Source organism: Schistocerca piceifrons, chromosome 1, assembly GCF_021461385.2.
Source record: "Schistocerca piceifrons isolate TAMUIC-IGC-003096 chromosome 1, iqSchPice1.1, whole genome shotgun sequence".
In the NCBI taxonomy this organism is placed as follows: Eukaryota; Metazoa; Arthropoda; class Insecta; order Orthoptera; family Acrididae; genus Schistocerca; species Schistocerca piceifrons.
This window is the reverse complement of record NC_060138.1, coordinates 944,806,427-944,821,411: the sequence shown is the minus strand read 5'-3', so window position 1 is coordinate 944,821,411 and position 14,985 is coordinate 944,806,427. Positions and strand designations below refer to the sequence as shown.

Here is a 14,985-nt window from a genome sequence, read left to right as displayed (position 1 = left end):
GACACGTGCTCCCCGCATTCCGCGCTGTGGGCGATTTTGTCATCACTGCACTGCTCGCCTGTGCAGACACATCGTGTTCCCACTGCTTTGACACGCTTATCATTCGGTTTCACAAAAACTATTTGGCCCAAAAATTTGATTTTTACACGTTTTCTTGACTGATACCTTCCCCCCATAAATGACTTAATTTTGTTTCTATGTTCAACGCGTCCGGTGTAAATAAAACTTTTATTACAGTCGCGAAAGACGGAATATTTCTCAATATTACATACGACACCTATGTGGTACTTAAACTAAATGAGATATCGTTATACAGTAAATTTTATATGAAATTTAGGTATCTTGTCCACATTTCATTCTCAACATTGTGGCAACTAAAATCGACCATACGGAAAGTATACTCTATGGACTTTTACCTCTGCAAACTCTTCAAAATTTCGTGCAATGGTTTACTATATTTAATGCTGCATAATAACTGCGTTGAACATCGAAACAAAATTGTCATTTATGGGGGAAGGTATCAGTCAAGAAGATGTGTAAAAATCTAATTTTTGGGCCAAATAATTTTTGTGGAATCGAATGATAAGAATGTCAAAGCAGTAGGAACACGATGTGTCTGCACAGGCGAGCAGTGCAGTGACAAAATCGCGCACAGCGCGGAATGCAGGGAGCACGTCTTTGTAGCAGCGAAAGGGTTAATGCGGCCGTGGTGGGTTTACTTCATGAACTGCGCGCTCCCCCCTAAACATAAGCTTGCGAACTATGCTGTACTATGGCGCTGCTTCTATTGGCGCGTTCGTCGTGTGCAACTGGCAACGCAGCAATCTCCCGCGTCTGGGCGGGCATGCGCGAGCCGCCAAGATAAAAGAATTGAACTATAGCACCTCTCGGGGCACCTGCCGCATGTTCAGTTACAACAACAGGAACTTCGTCGATAGCTTCCACCGGAGGAGGTCACCTTCCTCTTCTAGGTGCCACACCAAGCTTACCAGTGTTTTAAAATTTCATTGCCATCTTCCTTCAACTATCTGATGGTACTGAGCCTCTCCTCAGTCGGCGATCCTCTCTCAATGCAGCAATCTAGTTGTTGCCGTTCACACATAACATTTTCACCAATAGCGCTCAGTCCCTCGCCTCGATAGCATACTTTTCACTCGTGTTATGGCTTGTCCACCTACAGCGTGGATGTCATACAATCATACAAACTACATACAGCGACAGATTTGTACTTTGTGGCCGCAAATGGAACTAATGTTTTCTCCAACTTAAATGAGTTACGCAATAACGCATTAGCATATCTACCAGATTTCGTTGGTTTATTATAATTGCAGCCAACACTGGACTTCTGAGAGTAGCTGCACTTTAATTATAGCCAACTGGTACATAGTTGACCAATTTTGTACTTATGCAGTACGTAAAAACAAGGAAGATAAGAAATAAAAACAACTGAGGTCTACTATGTCCTAGGCTTTAAGCGTACTTCCAGTCGTTCATTTCACTGCAAGCAACGTGTTTTCATTTTCATGTCAATTTGCCGAGAGATAACAATTCCTTACACATTGCCTAAATAAGCATGATTTATGTAGCTGCCAAGGAAGTATTCTTTTGTATTCATTCTTGAGAGGACAATATTGCACACTGAAGAAGTGTATAATTAGTTATCTATTTTATTTCCGCTGTAATAAAATGCGTCATTGTGCTGTTCTCGTCGCTACGTGGGCACGTCACTTGGTCGAAATAAACGCACGAATGTGACGAAGTCCTACGACAGTATACACTTAACGAGAAATCGATACTGGCAATCAGTTACTGACTGACACGCTGGCCATCAGGCACAAGCAGCAAAAGGAACTTCAGTTCACAAAGGAATCGTATATAATGTACAGTGTTTTCTGGTGTGGAATGCCAGGTCGTTTGAACAAATGCTCCGCCATCGTTTGTCCTCTGGAGTCAGTACTCCAAAGTGTCTGCGGCATTTGCCAGACACGTGAAGACACCTCATGTGTTCGGCCTGCAGTGGGACCAGTGTGTGCTCGAGAAGAGTCGGGCACGGGTTGCTCTGTTAATGAAGACAGCTGAGCAGTAAGCTGGTGAGTTTGTCAGTGTCTGCTGGAAGCGCCCGCCGGACCTCCTGAAATACGGTCGCGGTTGCCTCGCGGGGCTGATAGATGCCGGCCATTCGTTCTCACGGCTGCCGCTGGGAAAATCGCCCAGCTATCCGGTGTCACCCTCGTTGAGCGGCCATCGCCAGTTAACGCTCTCCTTAGTCCGTTATAATCTTGGAAAGCTTCGCTCATTATGCTGCCACTGCTACTAAAATCTGCAAATACTTGAACGTATTACAGGCACTCGACATCATCATTTTTATTATATACACGTAAGGGTAGACCTAGGTAGAAACAAAAAGGACGTTTAGGGCTTACCGCGCTGTCGGTGAAGAGATTAGAGAGGAAGAACTAGCTCGAATTGGGGAAGGATATTACCCGCTCCTTTTCAAAGGAACATTCCCAGCTTTAAAATTAAACCATTTCGGGAAACCACGTAAAATCTTAGGCAAGGTAAGTGGTTCCCAATTTTGTCTGATCAGTGACGACTTTTGTTTCCTGGCTTTTAGCAGGGACAGCTACGTTCTAGGAAAATGAGCTGCGTCTGTCTAAATATAAACTTTAATCAAAACTCCTAACATGTTCGTTGAACTAGAAACTGTAAGGGGCGATCAAACAGTTTCCGTTCGAAGGCCGTACAGTACATAAGCAGTATGCCAATCGGGCAAAATCGCTGTGAGCACTAAGGCAGTCATCCCAGCGCGGCCCCAGTCTGGAAAAACATCGTGCCCTGCAGTGTGATGAAGTCCGTAACTGCCTACCACACATCGTCGTCCGACAGGAGTCGTCGATCCTCCAAGGCCGTTTTAAGGGAAAGGAGGCGCTATAATCGCATGGGGAGAGATCAGGATTGTAGGGCGCGTGCTCGAATATCTCATACTTGAGCTGGCGTAATTTCTGCGTGACGAGATTCGCGATGTGGGGACGTCCGTTGTCATGAAGCAGCAGCAAGTCTTGTCCACGACGGTGGTCTTCGACAGACATGCTGCCCCACACACGTTCTTCGGTCTCCGGCGTTTGTCCTTGGGCAGCATGCAGCATAGAAAAAGATAACAGCACGTTGGACGTGTTTGAACGCATTTGGTAATAGCGTCACCATAGTTCATGTTTCTAAATTTACCGCGCTCACTTCGGAAAGAAAAGAGTACCACACTAACGACTTGCCTATATCTCGTTGCTTGTATACCCACATCGGAGTCGCGCTACGTTGCATAGGTGCTGCACAACATTTTTTGTAGACATTCGGTTTCCATCAGTGTGATTTTTGAATCTACGTCTTAAGCACAATTTCGGTAATCCTTGTGTCAATATTATTTCTCGAACGCATATCATCATTTACTTTCAATATATTCATAGATTTGCCTCTAGATACCAGCAAAGCAGCAAAGACCCTGCACGCAAACGAAAATTGTAGAGCAAAGCATAAAAGATCAATTGTCGAATTTCAGTGTGTATAATTAAGTTTTTACTCCAAAACAGCTGAATAGAATCAGACTATATCATTTGAGAATTCAATGCGCTCGTCCTGGATTAATTTTGGAACTTCTCCAACATTAATACTAAAAGATTTGCAAATTAGTTTCCGGTCTCCTGTAGCGTCTGTTTTGTTACATTCTGGAAAATAATGATTGAATTTATCAGACAATAACTGCAGGTGACTCTTGATGTTTTCTGGTATATTGCCCTAATCCCGACATATATTTTATTAACGGATGCTTTTAATGTCACGAAAGCAGTATAACTGTTTTTTCCGGCATTTATGTTTAAACACAAATATTGCTACACCTTCCAAATGCATGTTTCCGGAAGCTTGCAACTTCATGTTCCACTTACTCAAGTGAGTGAAAATATCCACAAGGTAAGTCAAATGCAAGTCAGAAGTCAGACCAGAAAACTGCTCTAGGCAATGCAGCCTCTGCTCTGAGTTCGTATAATCTTCTCAGCATGGTACCTATCGATAACGAACGAACGTCTCTGTGAAAGAGAAGTCTTATGGTCAGAGTTCATTTCAGTGCACAGTTCCGTCTATACATTTTGATCTCATTTTCAGTTCTCGTGAAGTCAGTAATTCTTCTGTGATTGCGTTGTAGTCGTCTAAAAATTCGACAAACACGAGTAACGGTCAACAATTAGAGATGTCAGTCAATTTATCACACTACAATGCTAAGTTTGGCTATTTTTTAGCTCCTGAAACAAGTTGCTCCTCGATGTGATTAGCTATTTCGCTTACAATAGTTTAGCTCTTGCGGACGACTGGTGGTCCGCGGACCACTGCTTGGGAATCAATGTTCTGGGTGGACAGGTGCGGATTGAAGCCACACAAGTACAACAACATGATGCCAATAGGAATAACAACAAAGAGAAGACAATTTGAAGAAGGTATCCCAGTTTCTTCGTGAACACAGTCATAGAGGGTTTTAAGTCATACACAAGCTTCGAAATAACTGCACTTCAAATGATAAATACTCATGATCAGATGTGTATAAACGGATGTGTGGTAGCTGTGACAAAGTATGTTTCAGTGAAGCAGGCAGAAATTGTGTCACGAGACAGAAGAACATTTGTACGAACATAGTAACCAAATTGCCCTTGGTGAATCATCACCGCGTATGGTGAAGGTATGAGCAGTATCCAGTCTATTTCAAATATGTTACATTATGAATATAGAGGGGCCCTACTTAATGCAGTGGGGATCTGTGTTAATCTGAAAGCCAATGACCAGGGTATACTTAACCAACAACGTGAATTTCGTCATACTGTCGACACTTCAACTGTTGGGATGATTTGCTATAAGAGTGTACACGCTGATGATACCCGACTACAGTTCCCATCACAAGCCTCCGACATCATTCTATAAACACTTTACCAGCGACGAAGGAATGCACGGATCCCACCGATCCGATGGTTCGGAGCACACAGAAAACTGATGACGGCCTGCACAACTGCCCTACTGTGTGATGATGGACTTGTTGAACAATCCGACAACTGCTGACTTCTCTTGCAAGAAGCACTTACTCATAATATATATGTTTCGTCTGCATTAATTTTAGTTCTTACTCTTTATACTTTCAGGCGCATTTTACAGATACTAGCTGTGAGATATTAGTTTATTTTTATATGCAGTTATGTCACACCCCTTTTGGTTCATAAGCTAACAACATTTTTTACGTCTCTTTACTAACGTGATTTAACGCTGCATGAACCTCGCTTTTGACTAAACTTCATCACGTTAACTACTTTCACAAGATATCTGCTTTTAAAACGACATTGTCCCATCCACCACCGCCAAGATCTGTACTTGTGTGCCGTAATTTATTTATGGCGTATATCGTTAGTTAAATCGATCAACGATAAGTCCTCATCTTTGTCACTACATTACTTTTCTATTAGAACGTAATACCTTGACGTACACGTTTAACAAAATGCGAACTACCTTTATTATTATTTTCCTCTTGTCGATGTGAAGATGGCTACAAACCGGTTATCTGTGTAAACAGAATAAAATGTAATCGATATGCAAATACTGCGAACTATTTAGGTATCTGCATGAGTGATGTCCTCCATTGGCGACAGCGACCTCATTTCATATCCTCTATTGCTCGCTGTTGAAGCTATTTTTATGGTATTATTTTATAATGTGCCGTTTCAGTTCCTGAACATCTTTAATTACATATGTTGTAAATACTTGTGCCCCCTCACCCCTGCAGGTTCGCTGCTTAGAATAGGCCCGAGGTATTCCTGCCTGTCGTAAAAAGCGACTAAAAGGAGTCTCACATATTTCGGCCGTATATGTTCAGGTACGGTTTGACCTGCTACGGTTTGACCTGCCACTTTCCAAATTCCACGGAAGTGCGTACCATATAACGAAGGACGTCTTACGTGATGCACAAGTTATCTATAGTGCCCTTACATTCGATCTCCTGAGTCTCTTGTCATGGTTTTGCCTCCCCACTATTCAACTATTTGGGCGAGGACATTTTCCGGGGTTTGTCACCTGCTTCCGTTGTCTCCTGTCCTCTTTCGCTCCCAATGACACTGTTGGATTCCTCTGCCCCCCATATCGAGCACGGTAGCCAGTTCGTTGTGGTGGGGCCGTCATGTACCCATTTGGTGGTAGCCCCCTGACAACAAAGCGATTGCATTGCTGATTCCTGAGCTGTAAACTCCCCACTTATGCCGATAAGTAGATGCCCGTTTTCCTGGGGCATCAGGACTCCCTGCAACAGCCTTGTCAGGTGGTCTTTGTTTTGGCTCTCCATGGGGAGAGCCACTGATCGGAGTGGGTGGCATAAGGGTGGATGACGTGCAGTGAAGCGGCCTAACTCATCTTTTGTTGGGAACCGAATGGCCACAGCAGTCTCTAAGAAAGTAGAAGTTCATTACAACGCTGACAGGTATGACACTAAGTTGTTCTCCTCCATAGCAACACCTTGGGAGGAACGTAGGGCTTCAGAGCGACAGGATCCCTATTCACCACGTTACTTAGTTTGCAGCAGAACTGATGGATACTCCTTTCTTGAAACAAAGTTTCTGTTTTTTGTTGAGCACCTAGAAGATATGTTTGGTGAGGTGAAGAGCTGTCCAAAATGCGCAATGGATCGATTTTGATTCAGAAGGTAACCTCAACCCAGTCCCAGGCGTTTCTCACCAGTGACAAGCTGGGTGATAATCCTGTTTCAGTCACTTCCCACCAAAGCGTCAATATGATCCAGGGAATTATTTTTCATCGCGACCTCCTGTTACAGTCCAATGACGAGCTACGTGCCAGTTTATGACGGCGGGGTATCCCTTTCGTCTGGCGCGTTTACAGAGGCCCCAAAGGCAATTGGGTTGCCACCACTGCCTTCATCTTGGCCTTTGAGGGTAATTCATTACCTGAAAGGTCAAAGTGATGGTGTACCGATGTAACGTAAAATCCTATGCGGTGCTTCAAGTGTTGGAAATACGAGAACATGTCCTTCCGGTGACCTTCCAGCGCAAAATGTAGAGACTGTAGACGCTTGCTGCATCCGAGTACTCCATGTGCGCCGCCTTCCACCTGTGTGAACTGTAGACAGCTTCACTCCCTCTGCTCACCGGACTGCCCAGTACTCCAAATGGAGCGCAAAATTATGGAATACAAGACCCTCGATAGGCTATCTTACCGTGAGGCTAAACTTAGATATGCTACCTTCTTATGCTGCCGCCACGAAGGCGTTCAAACGGTTCAAATGGCTCTGAGCACTATGCGACTTAACGTCTGAGGTCATCAGTCGCCTAGAACTTAGAACTAATTAAACCTAACTAACCTAAGGACATCACACACATCCATGCCCGAGGCAGGATTCGAACCTGCTACCGTAGCGGTCGCTCGGTTCCACACTGTAGCGCCTATAACCGCACGGCCACTCCGTCCGGCCAAGATGGCGTTTCCATCGATGACGCCGTTACACCCATCTGCTAAGGTTGCTCTCAGGGCCACCCATCACCCTGCTGTTTCTCCCAAGGCTTCTGCTGTTTCTCCCAAGGCTTCTACTTTGCCCTCGGACCAAAGCCCTAATGAGTGGCGAGAGGGGAAAGCCTCCAGTGCCCCCTACACTAGCACTCACCCATGGCTCTGTGTCCGAGGACGAGTTGGAGATTCTGGCATCCCCTGAGGATCTAGCTCTCACTGACGCCTTGGATGCCATGGTACTGGACGCGAACACTCAACCAGTGGCTACAGGTGATTCTGAGGCATAATTTGCTGTTTGGTCACTCCATGATACCCCAGACGACGGAAAGTGTCATACTACAGTGGAACTGCGGCGGTCTTTTCTCCCACCTGGCTGAGTTATATCAACTTTTAAGCAGTAAACCCGCTTTTTGCATTGTCCTTCAGGAGACCTGGTTTCCCGCAGGGCGGACTCCCACCCTTTGTGGCTACTGGGGGTACTACAAAAACAGTCGTGCCTGTGACAGACTGTCAGCTGGAGTATGTATTTTCGTCCTTACCTCTGTCTGTAGTGAACCCGTCCTCATCAAACACCTTTAGAAGATGTGGCTGTCAGGGCGAGGACAACGCGGGAGACTACCAGCTGTAACATCTACCTCCCTCCAAATGGTAAAGCACCACCCCATGCTTTGCTGCACTCATTTCGCAACTCCCCCCACCTTTCCTCCTTCCGGGTGATTTTAAAGCCCTTAACCCTTTGTCGGGTGGAGCCAAAGTTAATGGCCGTGACAAAGATGTTAAGGACCTTCTAACTCACCCCCCCCCCACCCTTGCCTCCTAAATACAGGAGCCCCCATACATTTCAGTGTGGCACATGGCACATATTCGGCCATTGATCTCTCGGTTTGCAGTCCTGGTCTTCTCCCATCTATCCAATGGAGAGCACATGGCGACTTGTGTGGTAGTGACCACTTTCCACTCTTCCTGTCCCTACTGCAGCATCCCTTGTCTCGACACTTGGCTCAAATGGCTGTGAGCACTATAAGACTTAACATCTGAGGTCATCAGTCCCCTTGAACTTAGAATGACTTAAACCTAATTAACCTAAGGACATCACACACATCCATGCCCGAGGCAGGATTCGAACCTGTGACAGTAGTGGTCGCGCAGTTCCAGACTGAAGCGCCTAGAACCGCTCGGCCACACTGGCCGGCTCGACATTTGCCCAGGTGGGTCCTTCCCAAGGCTAATTGGAACACTTTCACATCCGCCACTAACATTGAGTATCCATTGCATGCATCCACTGCATCGATGAAGTGATACATGTAGTCACTAATGTCTTTGTTGCCACAGCCGAATCATTAATCCCTCATGCCTCTAGTTGCCCCTGGTGGATACCAATGCCTTGGTGGTCGCCGGAAATCACTGCGGCCGTTAGAGATCGTAGGCAGGTCCTCTAACGTTGTAAGCGCCACCCCTCCCTGGAGAAACTTATTGCCTTCAAACGGCTCCACGCGCAGGTTCGCCTTATCATCAGACGAAGGAAGCAGGAGTGTTGGGAACGCTATGTCTCCATCATTGGCACGTGAACCTCCTCCTAGGTTTGAACCAAGCTCTACCAACTTTACGGCTATCAGATCCCAGCAGGTGTGCCTGCAATTTCCAAAAATGGACGTAATTGCAGAGCATCTCGCTGGGCATTATGCCCGCATCTCTGTGTTGGAGAATTACCACCCCACCTTTCTTATCGTCAAACAGAGGGTAGAGTGACAACACCTCTCTTTTGATCCACGCCACCCTGAGCCTTATAATGCTCCCTTCAGTGAGTTGGAATTTCTCAGTGCCCTTGCCGACTGGACATGTCCCCTCGCCCAGATCGCATCCATTCGCAAATGCTAAGACATCTGTCAGCAGATTCCCAACTACCTCCTTGCTGTCTTCTACCGCATTTGGAGCGATGGCGAATTACCATCGCAATGGCAGGAAAGTGTAATCATTCCAGCCCTAACGCCCGGGAAAAACGCACTAGATGTTGACAGCTATCGTCCCATCGGCCTCGTCAACGTTCTGTGCAAGCTGCTTGAATGCAAGGTGAGCCAGCGCTTGTGTTGGCGTATTGAGTCTCAGGACCTTCTGGCTTGCCCCAGGGCACTTTTCGCCAAGGACGCTCCACCATCGACTACTTGGTGTACCTGGAGTCTGTCATTCAATCCGCCTTTTCTCGGCGACAAACCTTATTGCCGTCTTTTTCGATATCACTAAGGCCTACTATACCACTTGGCGACACCATTTGCTCGCTACTCCGCATGAGTGGGGCCTTTGGGGCCCACTCCCGATTTTTATACAGCACTTTTTGTCACACTACACTTTCAGAGTTCTCGTCATTGCCTCCCATACTCAAGAGAATGGGGTCGTGCAGGGCTCTGTCCTTTTCCCCAACATGGTGGTCCATCTCCCGCAGAAGTGGGCTCGAACTGGGCTTCCATTCGCCGTCCGTATCTGGCCACTTCTTCATGAACTCGGCACTTCCCCCACACCACCTTTCCTTCAGGCAGCACATTTCCGTTCACCTCCATTGCCCATACCTCGGCCACAGTTTCGGCTGGACCTATTGCAAGGCCTCAAAGGCTCACTTTTACGCGAGGCCCTCAATCAGCATTTCATATTTCATATCTCTTTTTGGCCAGTTTGAGGGCTCAGAAATAATCTATACAGATGGATCACTAGTCGACAGTCTTGTTGACTACGTTTACGCCCAAGTTGGCTATACTGAAAAACGCTCCTTGCTGGGTGGCTCCAGCATTTTCACTACAGAATTGGTTGCCATCTATCGCGCCCCTGATCACATCCACTCCTCCTCTGGTGAGTCCTTCGTCATTTGCAGTGACTCCTTAAGCAGCCTACAAGCTCTCGACCAGTGCTTCCCTAGGCATCCTTTGATACTATTAAGCCAGGAGTCTCTTTATGCCCTCTGCATCAGTGGACGCTCAGTGACTTTCATTTGGACCCCAGGCCATGTCGAGATACCGGGCAATGAACTTGCTGACCATGTGGCTAAACAGGCCACCAGTTAACCATCTCTGGAGGTTGGCCTACCTGAGACCAATTTCCAAGCAGTCTTCCGCCGCAAAGTTTTCGCTATCTGGGATACTGAATGGCTCACTGTGAGTTCACCAAATAAACTCCGTGCTGTTAAGGAGACGACGAATGTGTGGCAGTCACCCATGCGAGCCACTCGCTGGGAATCTGTTGTTCTTTTCCAGCTCGGCATTGGCCACACTTGGCTAACACATGGTTACCTTCTCCATCGCAAAGACCCACCTCAGTGTCGCTGTGGCTCACTTCTGACTGTCGAGTTCATCTTGCTTGACTGCCCAGTTTGAGCCACTCTGCGGCGAACTTTTAACCTTCCCAGCACCCTGCCTTCGATGTTGGGCGACAATGCCTCAACGACAAATTATCCGTGAGGGGGTACTATCTAGAGGTGGGTGTTTGGCCTTCTCTCTGAGGCCTCCACCCTCCATCCATTTTAAATCTCTGCCACATTTTCTTTGGAATTGTTTGTCTTGGTGTTTGTCTTTCCCATTCATGTGTTCATCTCGCCTTGTCTTTTTGGGGTGTACATTTTAATGTGTTGCAGAGATATTCTTGTGATCAGCAAGCCCAGACCATCTGCTCTATGGTTTTAATACAATCTTCTACTTTTCCTTACGATATATGTTTTCCCCGTTTTTTGTTCGTACCATTCGTTTTCGTTTTAGGTGTGGTTCTATATTCCTTTTCCTCCTTTTACTTCCCCAAACGTACTTTGGAAGTTGTTTTATCCTGAGCCTTGTTTGAGTCTGGAACAAGGGACTGATGACCCTGTAGTTTGGTTCCTTTCTCCCTCAAATCAACCAACCAACCATACCACTACGTCACATTTCTTATGACTGAAATGTACCTCTTTTTCCGAAAACAGTTGTTCTTTCTTCATTACATATAATTTTTAGATGCTAGTGAAAATCTTCTGGTAGAGAGATCAGAAATGCCCTGAGAGTGAAACACCTTCGTAGTTACTAGCTAGACTAATAAAGAATTTTGGCCTTGACTAGTTTCGTAGTGTCCATGCATACTGTGAGAAAGAAAGCACTGTGGTGCCGCGTACCAATAGGAGGAGCTGGCCTAGACCTGTCCTGGACTCACCGTCTTTGCGGGGCGGCACGACGTCGGGGTTGTCCTCCTGGATGGGGGGCGGGGTCTTGCCGCTTGGGGAGCTGCTGCCGGTGCTGTCGCCCTGGGCGCCGCGGCGCCGCCCCCGCAGCCGGCAGCCGCGGGCTCTGGCCACGGCGACGCCGGCGGCGGCGCACAGCAGCAGCACGGCCGCCACCACCACCACCACCAGCCACGCCGGAGGCGGCAGCAGCGGCGCGGGCGGCGAAGGCGCCGTCGACACTGGCCAACAGAGGGCAGCCGCTACACACCAACAGTTCCTAAAGCTTCATTCCCCCAAACCCTTTGACCTGCTGCATTTTGATATACTAAGTTATGTTCCAGGAGCGTTTCGTCTTTTACATTAAGGCAGACTGTGAGAAAATATTCAGGTACATACAAGATAATGTAACGTTTACTGCTTCAGAGACAAATGAACCAAATTTTCTGTGTGTTGTCATTATGTTATTGGCCATAACCTCGATTATTCAATCTGTTTTACAAATAACTTGATCAGGACCTTGCTGGATACTTCTAGAGTACTTACTAACACATTAGGAACATTTTCTCAAATGTTACTTTACATACCATTTTCAAAATATAGCGAGTTATTCTTTGCCCTCAGATAAATTTGTATACCAGCTTTTTAGTATCAGTGTTAGAACACTAGAAAAATTTTTTCGTAAATTTATGTGTATAGTGAATAGCAATTTTTCGATGGTGCTGAGTAGCACTCATACAGAACTTTTTGAAAGAATACATCGCCATTGGATTGCAACCCTGTATTTCCTGTGTACAATCTAGATTTCGGTCTTCACGTCATTATCGAGCACAATGTTCTTCGATCATTAACGCAGGCTCGTAGTCTTTAAATTCTACCGATTAACATGTGATTAAGTAAAAGAAATGACAAGTATACGGATTCCATTCTGCTTCTTTTTTAGAATTCTGCCATTAACCAAATTATTAAACCTCAAACACAAGTTTCGATCCTGATTTAGAAAACATTTAAAATAAAATGACACATAGTGAATGAATGCGTATCATAAAACGAACCTAATTTTGACTTTACACACCGTAACTCTGAAAACAAATGTAGTGTACTTGTGAGGGATGGAGGAAGAAAACGTAACTAATAACTCTGTTGAACTGTGTAACGACACTTAACAAGTTTTTACAATACAGTTGTAATTTCTGTTGAGAAGCTGCCAAAAATGAAGTTTCTTCACTTTAACTCAGACTGTTCCAATTAATGTTGCTAACCAATGCTCTTATGTCAAAATAATCAACTGAAGTGAAGAGTTTCACATGACGCACCAAAGACGAAGTATGAAAATTACGAATTCAAAAAGTACCAATGTGAATGCGTGTCGGTATTTCGTAAGTGCAGTGGAAGAGCAACACTTAACCTTCAACAAAATAGGAGGAACCGCTGATTTTGGTAGGACGCAGAAGTAATTGTAAGTAAAATTTTGTTCATGTAAAAACTATGGTGTGTACTGTTTCGAATCGAGAAGCATAATTAAAAACAAAGCTATTAGTATTGAAAAATCCACTCAGTATGCCCAGAGTACTCGTATAAAAGTCTGGACAAGTATGAAACGTAAGTAAATATTACACTACAGCAAGAACAAGGTGTCTGAAATTGCTGTGGGAAATGACCACATCAGGAAAGTAGTTTGTAAGATAACTGCAGAACAAACGCAGCAGGCTCAATAGCTCGAAACCGATTGACTTCGCGATGCCGTTAATAGCAGTTTGACTGCGTCAGGAATTAGAAACTAAGATATATCTCTCGCTCGAACCCACACAGAGTGTTCCAGAAATTTATGTTACCTTGCTACAGTTAAACTAAACGCTGCCGAACAGCGAATGCAGTGAGCTGTGCTGAACAGGACTCTGTTCACGCATCAGAACTACATGAGAAGCTACAAATGTGAAACGATTCTTTCTGTATTACTTTGTATATAACTTTTAGTAGCTTTTATTAATAATTTATGTAGTTCAATGTTTACAAACAGCATTTATTTTAATGCTCCACGTAATACCGATAGTCACAGCTTGTTGTTATGTCTTCGTTACCGGTTTCTGAGTAGCTGAATAGCTTCACCCCTATTACACTGCGTACAGTTCTACTCCTATCACCAGGCACTCATATGGTTTGGTCGCATTATAAGAAGGCCAAATTATGCGCTCTGCGCCGCGACAGTCATCGCCAGTTAAGCCTGTGTCCCATATAAAGCGAGGCCAGTCCCTGCATCTTCCGATTTCGAATACCTTTAGCATACTGTGCGAAAGAAAGTCCTTTTATATGACTACGTTTCCATTTTAGAAAAAAATTAGGTCAAATTTCACAACGTAGGATACGTCTCGCAACAACTGAAACCGTAAAAAACACTAGAAAATAAGATATTCCTTAATCATAAAAGCGGCTCGCACACGGATAGCGTGAGAATTCAAAGAGTTAGTAACATCAGTCCATTGCACATGTAATCATACTAGGAAAAATCACCTCCAGAAGACATCACGCTAATACCGTATAAACACTTCTTATAGCCGTGATAAATGCTTTAGTTCGGCGAGGAAGAAAGTCCACAGATTTGTCCACGTGTGCTACATCCAGCTGAAGCTCGCAAAGCTGATTTCATTCCACAGAATGATCAAATTTCTCTGATGATAGGCTCTACCCACTGTTCAAAACACCCAAACAATCTATGGAATTAAGATGATTTGATTTCGCTCTGCAGTCGAGGTGCGGTAAGTTGCCTGAATGCTAACCAATGAGAGCGTATTAGCGGAGCCGTGTGAACAAAACAGTACTATTCGTAGTGTTGAAAGGTGGCTACACTGAGCCACTGCGCCAGAGATTGCGCCAAAGAGTATTATTAAGCCGCCTCCACAGTGCTTGTCGAGAGCTCGTGGTAGTCAGTGCGTGGGCAGAGCTCGTAGAAGACAGTTCGTGTTGAGATGTGCGAGTGGGCAAGGCTTGTCGAGATGTTGTGCTTGTTCCATGTTTTATCCAGTTATTTGATGGGAGAGATAGCAGATGTTATTCTAATGAAGATATTGTAACGATCAGAGTGCTTTTCGTCAATATATATGAAGGTAAAATATTGCGTGTTTTTTCATTATTTCCATGTTTTAAATAATGTGTCATGACAGGTTCAGTCAACAAAGCATCTGGCTTGTGTTCTTGTATTAGAGTGTAATTCTGGTTTTCTTGAGTAATTATGGTATTTTTATTTCCTTTATTTACTTCTGTATAAATGGTATTTA

At 45.1% G+C, this 14,985-nt stretch overlaps 1 protein-coding gene across 1 annotated transcript in view; it reads right to left on the bottom strand.

Annotated features, from left to right (window-relative positions):
* Window positions 1–14,985, bottom strand: part of LOC124776747 (tropomyosin-1, isoforms 33/34-like) — a 128,637-nt gene that overhangs the window by 102,875 nt on the left and 10,777 nt on the right. Inside the window, exon 2 of the mRNA XM_047251875.1 lies at window positions 11,704–11,952. Coding sequence (XP_047107831.1) covers window positions 11,704–11,952 — 249 coding nt within the window. The remainder of the gene's footprint in view (window positions 1–11,703; window positions 11,953–14,985) is intronic.